Below are 22548 nucleotides of genomic sequence, written 5' to 3' on the forward strand. Positions count from 1 at the left end.
TCTAGCTTGGTATTCAGTTTGGGCAATTTTTCTGCATTCACATATTAAATGTGAAACAGTTTTGACTTTGTCGTTGCAAAATTGGCAGTTTGGATTGTCAGTAAATTTTGGTATCTTTGGTTTCATGGCATTACTTTGTAGTGCTTGTTCTTGTTCTTATTATTAATTAATATCTCTTTTATTCATTAAACATGAAACTCAGTCAACTGAACATTTAAAATATATCACAAATATCAAATACTGGCACTGATGATTGATACAGGTTGCTGCCAGCATCCTAGGTATCAACCAAGTATCTTCTTAAAATGTATGATATTCCAAGTAGCACAGTTTTTTGCAGTTCTGCTGGTGTTATTGCAGGAAGTTGCAATTTCTTGATGTATTTTATAAAATTCTTGGATATGATGCCAAGTGCCCTGATGACAATGTGTATCACAGTTACATGTTTCATCCATAATTGTGTATTTTTGATGGCCAGGTCATGATATTTTGTGATTTTTTTTCCAGTACTTTTTCTTCAACTCTGGCGTCTCTTACTACAGCGATATCAATAAATTGTACACTTCAGTTTTCAAGAACTGTGATATCTGGCGTGTTGTGTTCCAAATGACGATCTGTCTCTATTTGAAAGTCCCCCAAGATCTTCACCTTCTCTGGGTTTTTTTATAAATTATTGTTGTTGTTGTTGTTGATCATATAGTCAGCCAGATGTCTGGGCCAGATGAATTTGATATTTTTAACCATGTATAAGTCCTTCTGAAAGACTTAGGACAAGCAGAAGTTGTTAATAGATATCATCACAAAATGTAAGCTGTTCCAAGTAAAGCTGCCTTATGCAATTAACTGATGGTGATTTTATCAAGGCTGGTGGTGTTCAAATGGTGTTCCAGATGTTTTGAAATTGCACCCAAGGCACTTACTACTATTGGTTCTGTCCTTGCTTTCTTTTGCCACTGTGGTTCTACTTCTGTTCAAAGGTCTCTTTATTTTGTGATTTTCTCCATTTCTTTCTCTTCTATTGCGCTGTCTGCAAATACTTTTACATCCACTACCCAGACTCTTTTGTCTTTCATATCAGTGGTTAAGTTTGAAGTGTTGTGTGACAGTGTTTATCCGTTTGAATTCTAAAGTCCTAGAGCACTTTAGCTTCTTCATTTTTTATTAATTTGTCTCTTTCATGGATCCCACTGGTTATTATTATTTTGCAGCTCCGAAAATTAAAGACCAGGTATCTCTTGGCATGGCTCTTGGCAGTAAAATTTATTTATTTATTGTCTTATGTATAGATTTATTGTGGCATTTCAGTAATTCAGTTTCTTCCCATAAGTCTTATCTAGTAGCAGTTGATCAGTTTGCTGTGATAGTGATAGGCCAGAGTAGCGTTCCTTTGAAAGCACTGTAAATATCATTTATCACCATTAAAGTACTAAATGCTAGTGTTCATGGATAATTTCTTGGTATTTCTGGGGGTCCCTGTCCCATCTGATTTTTACTTTTTTATAGTTCTTTACCCATAGATGCATATATAATGAACACAGGGAAAGTGAAACTTAAAGCACTTGCATATATAATGTTTTTGCACTTCTCATCGGTTTGATAAGCCTTTTAGAATATAAAATTGGTAGGTTGGTGGTATGCAGAGCTTTATTTGGAAGTGTGCCCAAAAGGGAAAAAAAAGTGGTAGAAACATTACTGTGGGAGTGTTAAGGAGCAGTTTCACTATTTTGCAGTTAGATGTACCCATGAGGACAAACATTTTATGAGCAGGCAAATCCTCTAATGATTTTCAATTTTTGTGGCATACTCTCTACATACTAAATGTGCCCATTAGCAAAAAAGCTTGCTTGCTTCTAGATGAGAAAAATCATGCAAATAATTATTCTGTAATTATATTTTTGTAAAATATTAGATAAAGGTATTATCAGGATTAATGCAAGATTGTATATCTGCATGTTGTTTCCCCATCATTCTTTTTATTAGTCCAGCAGCAGAATGTTAAAACAATGTCTCATTTTTCTAAGCACAGAATTTAAAAAGTGTATACCGTGTTTTCCCGAAAATAAGACCAGGTCCTATTTGGGGGGGGGGGTACCAAAAGGCCCATTAGGTCTTATTTTCAGAGGATGTCCTATTTTGTGCCCGCCCACCCACTTCCTCCCACACCGCAACAGCTTACAGGGCTTCCCAGGGCAAACACATTTTTCACCTGGATGAAGAAATGACGGAGACTTGAAGCTTCAGCTACTTGCAAATGGGACATTTTGGAACAGAGCTAAGCACGTTGGGATCACCTGCCTTCCCCCCCCAGGCCTCTGCCTTCGCTGCACACTTTTCACCCACAGGGAGACAAAGCTTCGTCTATTTGCAAATGGGAGCTTTGAAACTGAGCTTATCACTCCATTTCAAAGCATCTTGTTTGCAAGCAGACGAAGCTTTGAGCCTCTGTCTTTCCTCTGTCTGGGTGGAAAGTGTTTGGGTGCCTATGGGGACTTGGGAACAGAGCAAATTGCTCCCTTCCCAAGGGCCCCATAGGCATCCAAATACTTTTCACTTGAAGGGAGACAAAGCTTTGTCTGCTTGCAAATGGGATGCTTTGAAATGGAGTGATTAGCTCCTTTCAAAGCATCCCATTTGCAAGCAGACAAAAGTTTGTCTCCCTGTGGGCAAAAAGTGCACAGCAGAAACAGGCGGAGGCAGAGGCACGAGGGAGAGGCAAGTGATCCCAACGTGCTGCCCACTCCAATCCCACCATCTTTCAGCTAGTTCGCGGCCACAACTAGATCGCCTACCTTCCCCTCCCCTGTGCCTCTGACTTCACCTGCTGTCGGTGCCACCATGCAAGCCTCCCCCAAGGTTCCCGTGAACCAGGCAGCCACATAGCATGTCTGGATCACCTGTCTCCCCCTGCCTCTGCCTCTGTGCTCAGACTTACCATATCTGCGCAGTGCCAAAGGCTGGTGGGCTGTGGCTGCTGCCAGACACTATCGACCCCCCCATGCTCGCTGCCTTTTGCTGGCCATGCCCATCCCTGGGCTTATTTTGGGGGTAGAGCTTACATTACCCCAAAAAAACAGGCTAGGGTTTATTTTCTGGTTTGGTCTTATTTTGGGGAAATACAGTAGTTAGCTCTAAGAAGTAAATAAGATAACGGCAGAACATAAAGTCAACTCCAATCTTGATTTATTTATTTTTTTGTTAACTGTCTTTCTTAGGCTGATCTGGCTCATGTGAAGGTGACAAATATTTGAAAAGCCTGGAGCTTTACTGTTTTCAGTATTTTAATTAGGTATAATACTCTTAATACCACAATTATTTCTATTGTTTGAACATACTCTGTAAGATTTATTGGCTGCTAAGTTTCTAGTAGCATCCCGCAAACAGAGCCTGTCTAAAAGCACTCAGATCCTTTGTAAATATCCTTTAAGCTACTGTTTTCTCTTGTCACTTCTCCTCCTCAGTTATGAGTTCCATAATTGGCACGAATAGCCAATTAATGAGAAGCTTTAGTTCTAAAGTTGAATGATGGTGGGGATGTATCTATTGCATTGTGCTTGGCATTGTGTTAAGAGAAATGAACCTGCCACTTCCAGCCATTTGCAATAATTGCAGATATTAGATGCAGACTTATGGGATGGTGGAGGGTGTAGTCTACAAAATTAGTAGCATCTAGTTTAAACCAGCCTTCTATAGCAAAAGTGGCTCTTTCTTTTCCAGATAGAGAATAAAGAAGATGACTTTAGTGGAAATATCTAAGAACTGTTACCTAGGCCTTTTTTTAAAAAGTCCCATGCAATGAGATAATTTCCAGAAGCAACTCAGACGGATGTCTTTCTGGTTCATTGAATAAGAAGTCGGAGGAGACAGTATAGCACAAGGAGAGTTGCAAGATGCTATTATTACAGCCAAAACCAATAAAGGTAGTTTTAGCCTTTTGGTGGAATTGCTTTCCTGGTCTGGTCTATTTAGTGAGGGGGAGTGGGGGGTCATAACAACACAGAATTTGCCAGAATCTTTATTTGAAAACTTTGTGTGCAAGTGTTGCCTAGTATGTAGCAGTACAATCATGTTTCCAATCAGATATTGTGCTTTTGCCAATTGGCAGCATAGTTTAAGCATTGCACAGTTTTAAAGAACACATTTAGTTAAGCCACTAAGAGACAGTGGAATACCCAAAGTGGTTTATTTTTCCTGCTATTAACAAAGGTAATCTTTTCCCCATATTCAAAGTATTTGTTGTGACATATTGATACGGTTTTCTGGCATTTTGAAGTGGAAATATGTAGAAAGAGTAGTATAAATCCAAGCATAGGCTTAATAAACAAATTACTCTCCCGGGAAAATGAAAACAGACATCTCTGCTCCAGCCATGTGTATTGCCAACCCACCAGGTACACTACACTATTCAGAACCCTCCCAAATGTTACATAGCCCTGTGGGAAGACAGACTACCTGAGCAGAAGACTGTGTGCTTCTTCCTCCCCTCCCTTCTTGACCCTCCCTCATTGTCAGAAAAACCCAGCTGCCAATCACCTCCCAACTGCCAATCAAGCAGCATTGATGGGCAGACAGAGGAGAATGAGACAAGACAAAATGGCTGCCCAGCAGCTCTGTTGCCACAAGCCTTTCAACAAAGAATAAATAGAGCCAAAGCTCAGGAGTCAAATAATGAGGCAAACTGCCTTGATGAGAAGAGAGAAGAGGTCATCAGAGAAAAGGCAGCAGCTGAGAAAACTGGGAAAGAGGGATGTGTATTTCCTTCCCTCAAGACTGATATGAGGAAAATGGTCTTCAAGTGTTTCCCTCAGATGGAACTGAGATTTGGAAGAAGAAGAAAAAATCAAGCCCAGTCAGGGACAGACAAGGAGACGAAAGAAAAGTAAAAACTTTTGACAGAACAGAAATAGAAAGCAGAACCCAAAACAGAAAAAGCGTTTTATTGTTAAGATTCATTTCTACAGTAGTTATAGATGCCCCAAAGGTGCAGGTTATACTCAGGTTAGTCCCAACCTATTTATGAGGGAATTCACATATTTTGAACAGCTCTTAGTAAAAAAAAAACATTTAACATAATTCCTATCGCACTCAACACCAGACGAATTCAATATATAGAGTCAATCGCATTATAGAAAGAACCGTATTGTATTTGCCTGATGTGTTGCCATTAAAATGAAGATAAAAGATGAAGAAACCCCAATGCATCACCAAATATTGGCTGAATAATATGCACAAAGGCTCATATCCAGTTTTAAGAACTACCATTAGAACCTTAGAGAAGTCCCAAAGGTGCTTTTTCAAGAGGCAACTGGACTTTCTTGTTTTTCTTTGAAGACGTTTTGTTTCTCATCCAAGAAGCTTCTTCAACTCAGAGCTTCTTGGATGAGAAGCAAAATGTCTCCAAAGTAAACCCAGAAAGTCCAGTTGCCTCTTGAAAGAGCACCTTTGGGACAACCATGGCCTGGGTAAGACTGAGAATTTCCATAGACAAATAGTTACAGACATTTATAATTTACCATTCCTTTTTCTTTTACTTGAAAACTTTCCTTTTGTAAAACAAAAAGGCCACCCTGTAGCCACTGAGGAGAGATACAAAAATCCAACCAACTGTCCAAGTTTCCAGTGCTTTATGTCTGTTGAGTCTTGATAATCTGGTTATTGGTGATTCTGTAAAAGAATCCACAGGTCCCCAGCCATTTAAAGTTTTCACTTCACTTTCACATGAGCTGATACATAACACAAGCAGATTTTCTTTGTTTTAGCCTAACTAAATCCAAAACAAATCTTACTCCATCTATGAGCATGAGCGGGAGGACAATCAACAAAATCTACATTGTGAAACTAATACTGTGACTTAGATATTTGCGCCAGATAAGGGGACACAAGGGGGGGGGAATTTGCATCATGATGTCATTGCTTGGATGTCATCATTTTGAAGCCCTCTCAATTTTCTGCAGACACCTGGGCCACAATTTTTTTTTAAATAGCAAAGCTCAGTTAGAAGCCAAGATTTGAATCCTAACTTCTTTTAACTTTGATTTACTATTATACTTAAGCCTAAAATTTCCTATTTTATTTTGAGGATTCAATCTTCATTATACAGTAAATCTGTCAGGGATTTTAATTATTAGAATAACATAGCAGTATAAACAAATTTCAGAAGAAGAAGTGTCCGGCTCCCGGCAAACAGGCATATTTCCTTCCAAATGATTGAAATCATTATTGTGAATGTATGCAATGCATGCCTGATTGAAGTTCAGGAAAATATGAAGTGGATAAAGGTAAACAACAAATATAAGTGTAAAGAAATAACATGAAGGAAAAGAAGTTGGAACAGAGATCAACTATTGCAGACCAACTAGCAGAAGAAAAGGTAAAGCAAAGGTGGCTGAGCATTAAAAAAGATAGATGTTGGGAAAGGCCTCTTAACAATTGTTAAAGGATCATTTATATTTTTTTGCATGGCTATTGTACAAACATGAATGCAGAACTGGATGTGAAGGCAACAACATACTACAGTAGTCCTCGACTTATGACCATTTGCTTAATGACATTTTGTGTTGGAATGTATTTTGTATTTCAACAACTACAGAAGTATTCAGCCAGTAGATGGCCGTATTTGTAAGTTTGCTAGGTATAATCTATGATATATACCCATGATGGCGAAACCTATGGCACGCATGCCACAAGTGGCACGCAGAGCCATTTGTGTGGGCATGTAAGCCCCAGGCAAACTTACCTCACTGCACATGCATGTGCCTTCCAGCTTATTTTTTGGGCCTTTTTCAGCCTCCCAGAGGCTCGAGAGAAGCCTCTGCAGCCTTTGGAGGCCGAAAAAGAGGCCCGTTTGGTCACTTCCTGTATTTCTCGAACAGCCAGAGTACAAAGCATTTCTGGCTGGCACTACCATTAAGCCTCTGCGCCACTGCGTCCCCTTTTCCTTTGGTATCCTCCATTAGAAGTGAAATATACAAATCCCTCTTATTAAGCTTCAGTCAGAATTAACTGTCTTTGTCCAATGCATAACTTCCAGGCTCTCATTTACAATTGAAAGTTGAATGAGATCTCATTTAATCATTGATCATAGTTTATAAGCCAGCTTCTTAACACTAATAATTCTGCCAAACCCTTGTTGGTTCACAAGGATTTCTAGGTGTCATTGAATACATCTAATAAATATACCCAGGACATTGCATTGACTAGCAGTGTGTCCAGTCTGTCTCTGCAGTCTAATTACTCATTTCCTTTCTTTGGTCTGAACTAACAAACTAATTCAGCTGTTATCCTCTTCTCCATCCCTGGGGAAGACTGAAAGCTTGTAAGGGCTAGTCAACTTCTCTCAGTAAAGAAAAAATAATAATTCTTCTTTTACACACCCCATAAGTCTTTAAATGGCTCAGCAATCATGGCTTTTTCTTTCTTCCTTACTCTGATTCTCTCCTCCAAACTATAGCCTAGTTTTAACATAAATGTATTTTAGAATAAACACAACTTTTCTCCATATGACAATGAGAAATTTAGTGAGACCAATGAAGAATCCCAGGCATTTCTGTTGTAAAGTGTGATGGGGTTGACTTTCTGCATCTTCTAACAAAGATATGTACAGGTAGTTCTTGCTTGTTCAGTGACTGAAGTTACTATGGTGCTGAAAAATAACTTTACAGACAATTTATAACTATTTATGACCTTCATGGCATTCCTTAGTTATGTGATCACAATTACAATCAGTATACATTGTCCCATGCCTGACCTGTTTTTTTCTCCTCCTCTTCAGCACAAACAGATTGGAGAGGAAGGGATTACAAGAGAGTAAGCTGTTTGCTCTTCTACTCCAATGAAAACAATGTAATCATGCCAGCAGTGGGAAACAGTCAGGCAAAGGATAGATTTGTCTACAGAAATCCCTTGCTTTCTTCCCCATTCAGAACAGAGAGATTTAGAGAGAAAGGGATTTCAAGAAAATAAGTTGTTTGCGTAGTGTAGGGGTAGGGAAGCTTGGCTCTTTTATCACTTATGGACTTCAACTCCCAGAATTCCTCAGTGAGCCATAAAAGGTTCCCCATCCCTGGCCTGCTGGTTTTTCAGTTGTGGGGGAAATCAATTTTTGACTTGAATGGGACTGTTTAATATACAAATGTAGGACATACATTTCATGCCTAAGATGGCCATACGTCTTCAGAGTTGAATTTTTATATAATTGAACTCCAAAAAATTCTGGATGACTGATGATGATGATGATAAGAACAATTTTATAAAATGAGTAGACAATCTGGAACTCTTTGGTTGTTTTGAATTCATCTTCACAATTTTCTGCCCGTGTCCAACCTAGCTAGAGTTGATGGAAATTGAAATTGAAAACATCTGGGTGGCTTCAGGAATACTTATCCTTTTTATAGATATTTTATGGCACAGAACTACTTAGCTATGCAAGATATGCATGTTTCATATGAGCATAATGAGTTCTGTCTTTCTTTTTACTTTTCCAAACATGTTTAAGGTGGTTAAAATATAAAATGAGTCAGAATTATAATTATACAAATTAATGTAACACGTTTTATGAAAGCATATTTGCCTGAGAATATCTTTGCCTACCAATAGAAGGAAGTTTGGAAAGATCTTAATTGAGAAGGCATTCTCTCACATTTCATAAAATGTGATAGTATTGCTAATAGGATCAGGGGAAGAATCTTGTTCAAAATCGTAAGACTAGGCATACTAAGCCACCCCTTCCTTTCATAAAAGAAAATAGTCTCTGCATTACTTTACTAGCTGTATATAATAGCAATAGCACTTAATACATAGTGTTGCATCCAAAAATAAAACTAGTAACCAGCAAACCTGTTTTAAGGAGCTTGCTGCAAAGTCAATATTCATGTTTTGATCCCAGTTAGCAGTTTAGCTGCAGCACTCTGCAAAATTCCTAAACAATTTTACAAATGTGGTGCCTTGTAGAGTGCATCAGTATAACTCAAAGCATTGTTTTCATTTTACAGGTGAGAACCCGATGCTGAAAAACAGCAACCTGGCCGAGATCACTTTGCAGTTCTCAAAAAAATAACATGGTGTATGCAGGCAATTTGAGTGGAGTTCAAATGGGACTTGCATCCAAGAGAGTAGAAGCAAAACTAAGTCTTTAATATCACTAGGTGAGCATTCTGTTGACTAAATTATATTAACTAAGAGATACTCTTTTATGTTGTTCAGTACTGTATTAAAGAAGCCCCTGCTATTGAACTGTAGCAACTAAAGAAGCTCAGGTGTTCAGAAATTGGGGAATATTTTTTCTATTCTACAACTTATGGGAATTTCCAAGGAAAGTCACAACAATAATTATGAGAAATGAAAAAGAAAACCTATTTCCTTTTAGAAAGATTAATGCAGAAAAAAGTTAATGATCACTGATTTCCTTTTTTAAGGTTTAGCATACTTTACACTATCAATGGCTTTGACCTGAATAAATTACTGTATCTTCAAAGCCAGCAATATATTAGTATACTAGCATGCAGTTTTGACTGACTGAAAAATTTGCAAAAAGACCTAACTTACATATGCTTAGTAATCTTGGTAGTGTAAAATTTCTTTTGGGACTGTTAGTACTGAGCGTATGGACAGCTCCTCTCCTCTCCCAAATTCTTCACAGCCATGTTCTCCTATTTTGTGCTTAGGGATATTAAGTAAATACATCATCTTGGTGATTTGCAGATTTTTCCCAACAAACTGGAAAGAAGCTTACTAGAACTGCAACTCAAATGGGCATATAATGTAATGAGTATTGTACTTAAATTTAAAAAAAAACAACCTAATTTTCTTGAACGCATGAAAAAAGAGGTGGTTATTTGGGTTCATAAATGTTCCTTATATCAGAGCATTATCATTTGCTCATTTTCAGATATTAAATTTTAATGACTTGGAGCATTATGGCTCATTTACATAACTTTATACATCTGAATCATCGCTTGCACGAAGTTTATATTTATCTGTGAGGATCTGGTTGCAGCTGGGGTTTTCCTTAAGGTCATGAAATATTAGCCAATAACAATCCATCTTTGTGATTGAAACAGGTTTTAACTACTAGACAATGGTGGAATGCCCATCATTCTCAAAGACGGGGCTATTTAAGTAGCGAGTGTAGAACATTTATCAGATGGATAGATCTTACTTTTTCTATTTTGAAATGAACATGGAAATTATGTATGCTGATTCCAATCCCTTTAGGGAGGAAGAAGGATTTTAAAACTGTAGATATAAACCAGGATCTGGTCTCTTTTTACTCTGTCATTCGGAAGCCATGGGTAGATAGACTTTCACTGATTTAAACCTGATTAATTGTGTGCTAGCATGACTGAATCCTTTGGCAATATTCCTTTCTGGTGGATGGATCCTACTGCCTCCCCTTCCTACCCCCATCCAATGGGCTCCCGTTGAAAAGATTTTTGCTTGGGCCACCATCCTTTTCTCCTTCAGTAAGTAAATAATTTCTGATCTGAAAATGAGGGTGTTTTTAGGGCTTTCATATCTGGGCTACAAAATGTTAGATGATCTTTAAGGGAGTTTTTTTTTTTTGTTTAATCTGTTGATAGCTATAGCTCTAACTTCGCTAATAGTCATCTGGAGCTCTATATTTTAACCTCACCTTTCAATAATTGAGAAGTCTTTGATTCAAATTCTAAATGTATTAAACTTTGTTTTTAAAAAAGAAACAGATTTTTTTTCTTAATAGAAATTTAGCTTGACCTTTTAAGGCAGTGATACTTTTGATACTTTAAAAAAAACACCCAGAACCTTAAAAATAGTTGTCAGGCTGATTTACAACAAAACCAGTAAAATAAAATAAAATCTGATGTGATGTGATGTGATAATTAAAATTACCCATCAGTTTAAACACGTTCAGACTTGGAACAGTAAAAAACAAAAGCAAGGCATTTTTAACTCCTGGGAGAGTGAAGAGTTCTGGCATTAATAAAGTATAGCCGTTAGCTGGTTGTCCCTCTCAAAAGAAATTCTATAAATTAGATATAAGCTACACAAAGGGAAGGTTGCCTCTCTATTTTTTGTCATTAATAATTTCACATGGCATACAGAGAAAAGCAGATTATTTTAATGAGGAGACAATTAACATGGGGGGTAGGTATCCCTTTAACTTACCATTTCACACATTGCATAGAGCTTTAAAAGAAAGCATTAATTTATTGGTTTGGAAGTTGACTATAAGTAGTGACACACAGTGGATTAAGCTGACCAAATACAATCTGTCTGGCCAAGTTAATTAGCCTCAGGTAAATTGTATAAGTCACTGCTTCAAAAAGCATAGTGACAGCACAAAGTTAGATCTAGGGCCATTTCATAATATGGACATGATCCATTAGGAGGACTTGAGATATTCTAGAATAGGTTGAAAACAATCTTCTTGGACAGTTGATCCATCTATTTTGTCAGGATTGATCAGTATTATCTGTCACTCAGAACATCAGTTCCATACTTTGGTCCCTTTACATAATTTATATGGCAGCAGGAAGTGTGTTTTCTTGCTTTGCTTCTCCTTATCTCAGCTTTTCAGTTTCAGTGCATTTCTATCAAGCAAGTTTGCCTTCCTTGGCCTTGTTTCAAAATACGTAAAGCAATCGTGAAACGGAAGGAAAACATCCAACATTGAGTGTCTGGGGTGTCAATTAAAAAAATAGAAAGGAAGATATAAGTATATTTTTTAACATAAGTTATCCCTACATCCAAGAAAATAAATTCTAAGAGAATATAATTTTTATTTAAGAACTAATAAAGGAGAATATATGTAGCTCAGGATTGAAATGAGGGGGTCCTTGGTGCCCTCTGAGCTTGCTGTTTTGGAGACATTTCATTAACCAAACTAGGTAACATCATCAGCACCGATGATGCTACCTAGTTTGTGCAATGAAACGTCTGCAAGAAAACAAGCAAGCTTGAAGGGCCCCTTCAATTTAAGAACCAAGAGTTTATCTTTTTGGCATGGTGAGGATTTTAAAATACACTTATTCATCCCTATTATAAATTTAGAAGATTTATGGTGTTTCTAACCAAATAAATACTGCTTTGCCACAGGAAGCAAAATGTAGGGAATAGAAGAAGACTTTTTCTCCCCCAAGTTGTATCATTCTTCTCCTGTCCAAGAGTAGAAATAGAAACTATTTAGGTAGTGTTCAAGGATACTCTGATAAATGCAGTTATTGCAAGAACTAAAAACACTGTTAAGTGGAAACCCAACAATTGTCAAGGGGAAGATACAAGCCTTATTTATAATGGAAGCTATTATTTGATTCTTCTGCCTTTTTCTCCTTGCTAGATCTAGTTCTTAACACAATATGCTACAAGATGCAGTAATCTTATGTCTTCCAACTAGGATGGTTTTAATGTAAGATTCAGCAAATACACAGAGGAAAAGCTGTTAGTGGTTATTGCTATATATTATCTCATGGATTATATGTATCTCCAGACCACAGTGGAGTGGGAAACTGTACTTTTGTGTGTTTTATACTGTTTCCTAGTATGATTTGATTGCTTATTGTACCCTGTGACTATCATTAAGTGTTGTAACTTATGATTCTTGATGAATGTATCTTTTCTTTTATGTATACTGAGTATTTACACCAAGACAAATTCCTTGTGTGTCCAAACACACTTGACCAATAAAAAAATTCTATTCTATTCTATTTTGGAGTTTCTCACAGCCATCAGATTGGTAACCATGGAAAGAAAATGTTGGAATTCTCAACTTGGTGTCTCCAACTGTGTTTAATTACAAATTCCAAGATTTTTATTCAATATGACTTTTGGCATGATCCCATTGGACTTTTTTTTATGTGTGCACTGCATTTCCTAAGAATACCAATTATTTTGTAGTTTGTATTTTAAACTGTTAAGAATGTAGCATCAAACTTAGTAAATAAATAGCAATAGCACTTACTTATATGTTTCATAGTGCTTTATAGCCTCTCTAAGCGGTTTACAGAGTCAGCATATTGCCCCCAATAATCTGGGTCCTCATTTTACCCACCTCGGAAGGATGGAAGGCTAAGTCAACCTTGAGCTGGTTAGGATCTAAGGAATCAAATTCCTGGCAATGTGAGCAAAGTTAACCTGCAATACTGCATTCCAAACACTGCACCACCACGGCTCTTGGAAAAAGTATTTTCCATAAAACAGATAAGCTTTAGCTCATTCAGTCCCAAAGAGAAGTTTATGAAATAGTTCCATTATAATTTATACATTATTATAACATTATTCATGCTTTATGAATATAAATATATATATAAATATATATACTGCTAATATAATACTGCTGATAGAGTAATGACTAACAATATAATACTAGACATGGTTTCTCAAAAGAAATTTCAAGAAACTTCCAAACAACTGTGTTTACAATTGAAATCTCAACTGATAAATCAGAAACTCCTGTTTCAAAATATGCTTTTCAAACTCTAGTGCCAGAGGGACAAATTGCATGTGGCCTTAACAATATGACTTAACAGATTTGTGACACTGAACAAGATCAATTCAAGACCAGAAGGGCGTTTTTAGATATTTACTGAGATCTATAGTCCTGCAAAGTTTCCTTTCCATTCCTTGGTGCTTTTCTCTGAAAATAAGACCCAGTCTTATTTTCTTTTGCACCCCAAAATAAGCATGATGGCTTGTTTTTGGGGAAAAAAGATTTCAAGGTGATTAGACAGGCTGGGCACCCTGCCCCTTGGTACATACACAAGTGCTGGCATGTGCATGGAGACCGATGGTATCTAGCAGCAGCTGCAGCCTGCATACTTGGCACACTCTGAAGCTGCACAGAGCAGAAGCCACAGAGCAGAAGCAGGCAATCCTGCCATGCGGAGTGGAAGGCAGGCGATTCCAGTGTGCCACATGTGCTGCAGGCAAGCCAAGAGATGTGAAGACGAGCCTCCTGCGGCCGCCCGTCACTCTGTCCCACCACTGCTTGGCTTTCCCAAGGCCTGCACATCTAGATTGCCTGCCTCTCCTCCGCGCCTCTGCCTCTGTGTGTTGCCAGTATCACCGTGCAAAGATAAGCCTCGTGCAAAGATGCCACTCTGGCCCACTGCCATTCAGCTTTCCGAGGGCCTGCACGGTGCATCCGGATCACTTGCCTTCCCCCCACACTTATGTCTCTGTCTGCTGCCAGTGTTTCCACGCGAACACAAGCCTCCAGCGGCCAGTATGTTTTGGAATATTCCATATAGATTTTTTTTTTTTTCAAGAAACTAAAGCTAGCAAAAATTGCATCAGCCAACTTACTCTATTTCCTAAACTGATCTTGTGTACATTGACAACTAATATATATATTAGTAGTTCATGTATAAAAGATCAAAATGCTAAAGCACATCTACCTGTTTTTGTCGTTTGCTCAGCCTCTATGTGAGGAAAGAATTTCGACTGGTATAACAAATGTTAAAAATAAAATAATAAACATATGATAAATATACTAAAACTGGGCAGTTACCAAGCTGCTTAGCAACTTGGGAACTATATATTCTATTTAACATAGAAAATGTGTGTGGGTGTAATGTTGTAAATATTGTAGTTAATGCTATATTAGATTCTCTAAATTAGTATTCTACTAGCTGATGTTCTCTTAATTTATTGGGTTGCAAATTCCCGTCATCCCAGAACAAAACTAGTATTATTATTTAAGAAATCCAGAGAATGCAACATTGAAGTTTAAATACAGTCTGATTAAAATGAAATACAATTATGTGACAAATGATTTATGAGTCATGTACAGTCTTCTGAGACCTGCCAAATTTCTGAAAAATCTCAGCATCATAAAAACTGACATTCTTAAGACACCATAAATTACATTAACAATTACCACCGAGTTATTTGTGGGAAAATACACTGGTTTAGTTTTCCAAAAGAGAGTCTTCCAAAAGAATTCTCATTCTTTATGGTGACCCGGTGATTAGAATGCAGTATTGCAGTCTGACTCTGCCCACATCAGGAGTTTGATCCTAATTGGTTCAAGGTTGACTCAACCTTCCATCCTTCCAAGGTTGGTAAAATGAGGACCCAGATTGTTGGGGGCAATATGCTGACTCTGTAAACTCCTTAGAGAGGGCTATGAGCAATATATAAGTCTAAGTGCTATTACTATTTTCATTTTTATACTGCAGGAAATAATAATTAGTCTGTTTGATTTTCTTCTACTAACAGCACAAGAAGGACACTCTAATGGCTACATCCAGAAATGCAGTACAAGCAATCCATTGCATCAAAGTGGTTTTACCATGGGGACTTCAGATAAAAAGAGCTGCCAGTTTTAGCCATGCCTGCTATAAAAATATATCATCAGATTTTGCTGCCAGAGCTCTTCCTGCAAATGCAGTGGAACTTCTTGGCCATACATATCTCTCAGATAACTACAGTAATGTCACCAAGAAAATTATTTCCAAGGTGGGGAGAAACTTGCACAACCAAAGGAATCATCCTTTGTGGTTGATTAAGGAACGTGTGAAAGACCACTTCTACAAGCAATACTTGGTACGTTCTCGGAACCCGCTGTTTTCCGTGTATGATGATTTGTCTCCTGTGGTCACAGTAGAACAAAACTTTGATAGACTGCTTATTCCACAAGACCATCTGAGCAGGAAGAAAGGGGATAACTACTACTTAAATCATACTCACATGTTAAGAGCTCATACATCTGCCCACCAATGGGATTTGATACATGCTGGACTTGATGCATTTTTGGTTGTGGGAGATGTTTATCGTCGTGATCAGGTTGATAGTACCCATTATCCAATCTTCCATCAAATGGAAGGAGTACGACTCTTTTCCAGCCATGAAGTAAGTCTGATTTTCTCTGATCATTAAGATAAGCTTGAATTAAAATATTATCTAGAAAAGCTTTCTCCAGTCTATCGGTTTTACCCTCTCAACTAATATCCGGATTTGGCTATGGATTTTATATGTTTACCATACCTTCTACCCCAGAATTATAACTACATTTATATTTTAATATTGTATGCATGTTATAAATTTAAAATGTATATGTGAAGTCAAGAGTAGGTGACCTTTGGTGATCCTTAGATCAGAAATGGGCTGCTGCCGGTTCACAGCAGTTCAGGCGAACCAGTAGTTAAGATTCTGCACGGTTCGGTGAACCAGCAAATCCCACCACAGGCTGGCTCCATCCCTGCTTGTTCTTCAGCCTCTTTTATGGGCTGTTTTCCAGCCATTTTGGGACTGTTTGGGGCTGTTTTTTTGGCCATTTTCAGGCCATTTTCAGCCTGAAAAATAGCCTGAAAACGGCTTTGGAAATGGCCTGGAAAACGCCCAAAAAACAGGTCGAGAAATGGGCGGGGCGGGACCAGCCCAGTTGAGGATTAGCCCCAACCGGCTGAATCCTACCTCTGCCTTTGAGGCAAGTGGTCAGGAGGTGGGGCTAGGTGTGATGAGTGACATCACTCATCCAGTCACATGACCAACCAGCCATGCCAGAGAACCGGTTGTTAAGATATTCAAATCCCACCACTGCCTTAGATGCTTTTAACTGCACCTCCTATAAATTTAGTTCACGATAGCCATGATGAGGAACTAAAGAGTCAGTAATACTTAGAAGATTAAAAGTCTTCTATCCCAGAATTAGAACCACATTTATATTTTAATATTGTATGCAAATGCTATATGAGAAATAACCTCCTCAGCAATATAAAACATGGAATGTACAGTATTTGATATATAATCAACTCTGATAATCAGCTTCTGTCTTGTGACAAAACTATTACATAGAAAATTACATTGGCTAGGCTTATAATATGATTTGTTTCTTGGAGGACAAATATTTTTCCTCCTTATTAATTTCTTTAATAGTATCATGCAGTGATTTTGGCTTGATTAGATACATTTGCACTGAAACATATACTCCTGGATCATATAGTCCTAATAGTTTATGCCAAGGAAATGGTCATAGTGTCTCTCATTTTGTCTTATTTCCAAATTCATTCATTAGATGACTTTTCTCCTGAGAGCGATTGAGTTGTTATTGCTGTATATTAACATCTGATGTATTCTGAGGCAATTTTGTTAAGCATTTTGCTGGGCAAGTTCGTTTTTTTAAGAGGATTGCACAATTTACAGTTTATAATTATATTGCTGCTGTTGTATGGCTTTTGGAAAGTAAACGGAGGGGTTAAACTTGTTACAAAAAATTATTGGAAACATTTAAAATGTACAACCCTTATTTTATTTAAAGACCCTCTGCTTTCTCTCTTGATTATTTGAGGTTTGGAACACATTTGTCTAGTAAGTGCAGAGGTGGCATTCAGCAGGTTCTGACCGGTTCTACAGAACCGGTAGCAGAAGTTTTGAGTAGTTCAGAGAACCCGCAAATATCACCACTGACTGGAGATTTTACACTATCCTTCCCCTGCCACTCCCACCAAGCCATGCCCACAGAACCAGTAGTAAAAAAAATTGAATCCCACCACTGAGTAAGTGGAATGACTTTTCCTTTTCTAAAGACAAGAAATACACGGTGATGGGGTCTACTTGGTAAAATGTTACAAAGGTTTAAAAGAAAACAAACCAGTGACTAAAGTTTCCTGTGTGGGAAATAATGAAGGAGGGTAGTTAATGCCCTATTTTAGATTTCTTAAAGCATTTGAACAACTGTTGTTGATGAAAAATTACTATATGGGTTGTCCATCTTTTATTGTATAATTCTTACGAATGGTATTCCTAAAAGTTACAAAATCTTAGCTGTAGAGGTTTGTAGTTATAATTGAAAAGTAAATTTTTGATGCATACCCAGAAGTTTTTCAACATTAACTGTTGTCCTCATATCCTCTTTGGATCTTGATCTATCACGATGCCCTTTGTGGTCATATAGCATTAGCTTAAAATCTGCATGACAATTTAGGCACTGCATTTTTCCAGGAAGCTTCCTCCTTTACTTAGTTAATGATTAGTTTGTCTAGCTGATGCTTTAAAAGAGTTAGAGGTGAAACAATATATTGCTCCCGTTAAGTTATATTATTGGTTTTAAACATGCATTTACCAGTTTACAACATGTTGCAAATATAAGCCTGCAGGCTTGGTTATGTTGGAACAGCTGTTCTCTATGTTGTTGCTTTTCTCCTTCATTAAACACTTTGGTTTTCCTAACAAGGCATGGGAGATAGGGTCTTTTATTTCTCCCTTGGCCATTTTTCAGTAGACTGGTTTGACAATCAGGGTAAAGGTGGTGGGGCGGGCCCAGGATGGGAGACATGAATCCGAGAGATGGCAATTGTGTTGGGAGAGTAGAGAAAAGAAAAGGGAACGAAGCAGGTGGTATCCCTTCCTCTGGAATGGTGCTTGGATTGCTCTACCCCCCTTTCTTTTTTACACATCCATTGCTGCTTACCTGCCTACTGGGTTATACGGGCTCATGGATTTATCACTGGTAATTTTTAGCATGATCTTAAACCAACAATAGGAAAAGTTATTGGATCAGTGTCTAGTTGGCTTATGTGTTGCTTTTGTGAGAACAAGGGTATATGGTTAAAAAAAATTAAATACAATAAATACAATGTATAATGAGAGGACCCATTCCATATTTCAAAACCATGGGATTGCTAGGGTTGCATTGAGTTTATGTCAATTAACACTGATCTAAGTCTTAGTCCAATGAGTTTTTCAAAGGATAAGAAAGGTATTTCTTTGGATCACATCTCATTTTTCTGTGAAGAAACTTAATATGGCATATGTTCTCACCACATAATGGCTAGAGAAAGAGTCAAAATTGGATGAATTGTGGGACTACTTCTTGATAATGTTAGACTGCAATCCAGAGGTCTCTAAACTTGGTAACTTTAAGACTTGTGGACTTCAACTCCCAGAATTCAACTCCCAGCATAGCTGGCTGGAAAATTCTGGGAATTGAAGTCCACAAGTCTTAAAGTTGACAAGTTTGGGGACCCCTGCTATAATCAGACTCTTCTCTTTATATGTTTTGCTTTTATGGTTGTTATTAATATTTTCTTTACTAAAGCCCCCCAGGTGATGGAACCCAGAGCTATTCACTATTAAATGATCACTTGCAGTCTTCTTTTTCTGTTGCAGTTTTCCCAATAAGCCTAGGAAATAGATGTTGCTGCTTTAATGCGCTACAGACAAGTGGTATGTTAGCATTCCCGTGTGTTCTGAAGGGCCTCTTTTAGAATCAAGTCCAAAGAATGACACTATCCTAGCAAAAAAATTGAGCGCTTTTTATTTTTGTAGGATATTGCTGGATATTCTAATTTGAAGGACAACTTGTATTTTTTATTTATTTTGTTTTGCTCTAGAGTGAGTTAATAAATGGGATCAGTGGGAACTAAACTGAATATTTATGCCTCAGAAACATTTCTCTTAAGTCATCTGCTAGAGCAGGGATGTCAAACTCAAGGCCCATAGGCTGGATTTGGTCCACAGGGTGCTTAAATCTGGCCCTCGGGAGCCCTGCGCCTCATTTTCACCATCCATGGCATCATGGCCCGAAAATGGGCCGAAAACAGGCTGAAAACGGGCCGAAAAGTTGCTCAAAAACTGCTGACTGCAAGCAGCCATGGATGGTGAAAACGAGGCACCAGGGGGGCCAAGTGTGGACCCCCTGTGTTCAGTTTTGGTCGGCAGGGTGCTGCAGGAGGCATCCGCCCCGTCCCTGCCCCCCACTGGCCTGCGGTGGAGAACTACAATGTTGATCCAGCCCTTGAAGAAATCCAGTTCGACATCCCTGTGCTAGAGCATTCCATTTAAGTAAACGCAATTATACATGTAGGAAGTTAAACTGGATGGATAAAATGATGTACACCTTCACTAAACTAAACTAACATAACCTAAAAACTACAGAACTACATTTTGTAGGTAAATTGCAGAATGCAAGGAGAGTACATATTGTGGTGACAAGCTTTTATTTAATTCATGGGATAAAACCCTATCACTGACTACTACCAGTCAAGATTTATATTGCTACTGGTACCTGAGACTGGTACTGATAACTTGCACATTTGCTTCCTTTCAGCATTTTCTTGAAATAAGCAACTAGACAACTTTGGCATAGTTCAGCATGGTAGTCTTATGTTGTTAAATGTCTTCTGGAAAATGTGCTGTGGCAGATTCTGCTTCATGAGTAAATATTTGATATATGCAATAATACTGTGTAATGCATCAACTCTAAAATACATTTCCATATTGAAATAGAATCATAGCATTCAATACACTGGGAAGCTATTTAAAAAATCCGTATTGGCTGCCAATTTGTTTTTCTCCCTAGCACTTCTGGCATATTATAGAGCACTCTGCTTTTCTCTTGTTCTTTGAACTTCTATAACCTCTATTTTCTTTCATGCAAAATTAGATCACTAAAGAGAGAAGAGCTCAAAAATGCATCCACAATACATTAGAAGAGAGGAGCAGAATGTACTCCTGTGCATGCTTCTCTTTACCTCCCCTTTTACTTTTCTCCTCCTCTCTTTTTTTCTGGTCTATTTGTAATAAATAATTGTACTTCAATGTATTGTCATTTCAAGTTGAATCATGCCTCTAAACATGTGCACATTTATTCATTAAGCAAATAAATTACTTTTCTTTGAAAATTATTAAGGCTTAACAGCCACAGTGATTCGAGTAATTTCTTACATATTCCTTTAAAAATATTCTCATGTTTTGGAAACGTAATAATTGTATTGATTCCCTCAGGTCCCACAGAAGAGGAGCTTTTGTTTTTGGAAGTGAAAAGGAATATAACATTTTTAGCTCAGGAAATACCTGAGCTGTGGATGATGATGATGATGATGATGATGATGATGATGATGATAGAAATGATACGATATCAAGCTGGCATCATCTGTTAGCAACCACATAAATATTCTCCAGAATGATCTCTCCCCAACTTGGTCCTTCATGTTTCCCAATAGTGTACCTTTGCTACTAAAATCAATCCAGTGTTGCTGTTGGCTATTCTCTTTTCCTCTTTCCTTTCCTCTTTCCCAGCATTACAGACTTCTGAGTCTGAAAACCCAGTTCTTCATGTAATGGGTCTAATCCAGTCAATAGTAAATCCAGTGACTATCAATAAAGGAGAATATTTGTAGCTCAGGATCAAAATGGGGGGTCGTCATGCTAGTAGTCTAAGACTACCAACAGCACTTAGACTTATATACCACTTTACAGTGCTGCTTCTGTAAGCAGTTTACAGAGTCAGCATATTGCCCCCCAACTACCTGGGTCCTCTTTTTACCAACCTCAGAAGGATGGAAGGCTGAGTCAACCTTGAGCCAGTCAGGATCGAACTCTTGGCAGTGGGCAGTTAGCCTGCAATACTTCATTCTAACCACCACTCTAATTGCACTGATGATGTTAACTAGTTTGGGTAAGGAAATGTCTGCAAGAAAACAACCAAGCTCAGAAAGCATCACGGACTTCAGAGCAACAATCTGGAATTTGATTAGATAATTTATATCAACATGTATGAAATGACACCCAATGTAGAGAAAGTTCCAGGCTGCAAAACATAATAAACTTCGGTGTTTTTATTTCCTGCTGAAAGACCTGAAGAAGCTGGAACAGAGTAATGAGTATTGTGGATAAGTCAAAAATAAAGTCTCCCTCAAGGCAAGCTTGACTTTTGGTGATAATATAGAGATGTCCATGAAGTTTTTATTGGCAAGCAAATAAATGGTTGCCACTGTGTTCTAGAATGTTTTTCAACTTCCTAGTAGACTCAATTAGCCTGGGATTTCCAGTAAGCTCTCATTTAAGTACTTAACATTTCCATCTCTATTTAGCTTTTTTTTCAAGATGCACCAGGTTCTGCTAAGCTCTTTGCCAAACCCCAAAAACTTTAACCTTAGATTGTCTACTATTGACCTCACTCCTTTCCTAAGAGGCCTGTAGGGGGTGTGCATAAGCGCACCAACATGCCTACCGTCCCTGTCCTATTGTTTCTTTTTATTTTTCTTATATGTATCCATTTCACGTATTCATAACTATGTTTATACTTATACCTGTTATCTTGTAAGTGATTGACAAATCAAATAAATAAATAAAGTACAGTCACCTGCAGTGATGTGTTGTCAGGAATTTGCTTTAAATCCTGACAACAAAAAGAATTATGCTTCCAAAATAATTGGACTAGAGCAGTTGTGGAAGTCAAATTTTAAATAGCTGACATTTAAACAATGGAGTAATTTGTCCGAATGTACCACATGATATTTTTTTTAAACTATAACTTGGAAAGACTGTATATCTAACCCCACGCCGTCTCATATTAAATATAGCCTACATTATTCTCTCCACCCGAGGGAGCTAATGGGAACAAAGCCCAATAACATATTGCAGACTAAAAACGCTGGTTTTAGGCGATGCTTTTTTTGTAAACTTTGGGTAAGCTTTGCTAAAGGGATGTGATATAAGTATTCTGATAACTTTCTACTGATAACATAAGACATTTAAAATTAAAAGATCAGATAATATATTGATCACCTACTATTTCCATTACTATGACATCACTGAGTCTACATTAAAAAAAATGTAGAAAGTAGCAGAAAT

General features: G+C 37.7%; 1 protein-coding gene across 9 annotated transcripts in view; it reads left to right on the forward strand.

The window, feature by feature from the left end:
* FARS2 (phenylalanyl-tRNA synthetase 2, mitochondrial) overlaps positions 1–22548 on the forward strand; it is a 204674-nt gene that overhangs the window by 25587 nt on the left and 156539 nt on the right. For 4 of the 9 annotated variants that reach the window (XM_026715056.2, XM_087930801.1, XM_026715059.2 and 1 more), the window contains 2 exons: positions 8988–9140; positions 15190–15822. The exons of 1 other annotated variant lie outside the window; for it this stretch is intronic. In XM_026715056.2, coding sequence (XP_026570841.1) covers positions 15208–15822 — 615 coding nt within the window. In that variant the 5' untranslated portion in view covers positions 8988–9140; positions 15190–15207. Of the gene's footprint in view, positions 1–7773; positions 7804–8987; positions 9141–15189; positions 15823–22548 lie in introns of those variants that run through there. 4 more of the 9 variants (XM_087930802.1, XM_087930805.1, XM_087930800.1 and 1 more) reach the window with 3 other exon arrangements.

Source organism: Pseudonaja textilis, chromosome 3 (genome assembly GCF_049901715.1).
Source record: "Pseudonaja textilis isolate UNSWEBS1 chromosome 3, rPseTex1.2, whole genome shotgun sequence".
In the NCBI taxonomy this organism is placed as follows: Eukaryota; Metazoa; Chordata; class Lepidosauria; order Squamata; family Elapidae; genus Pseudonaja; species Pseudonaja textilis.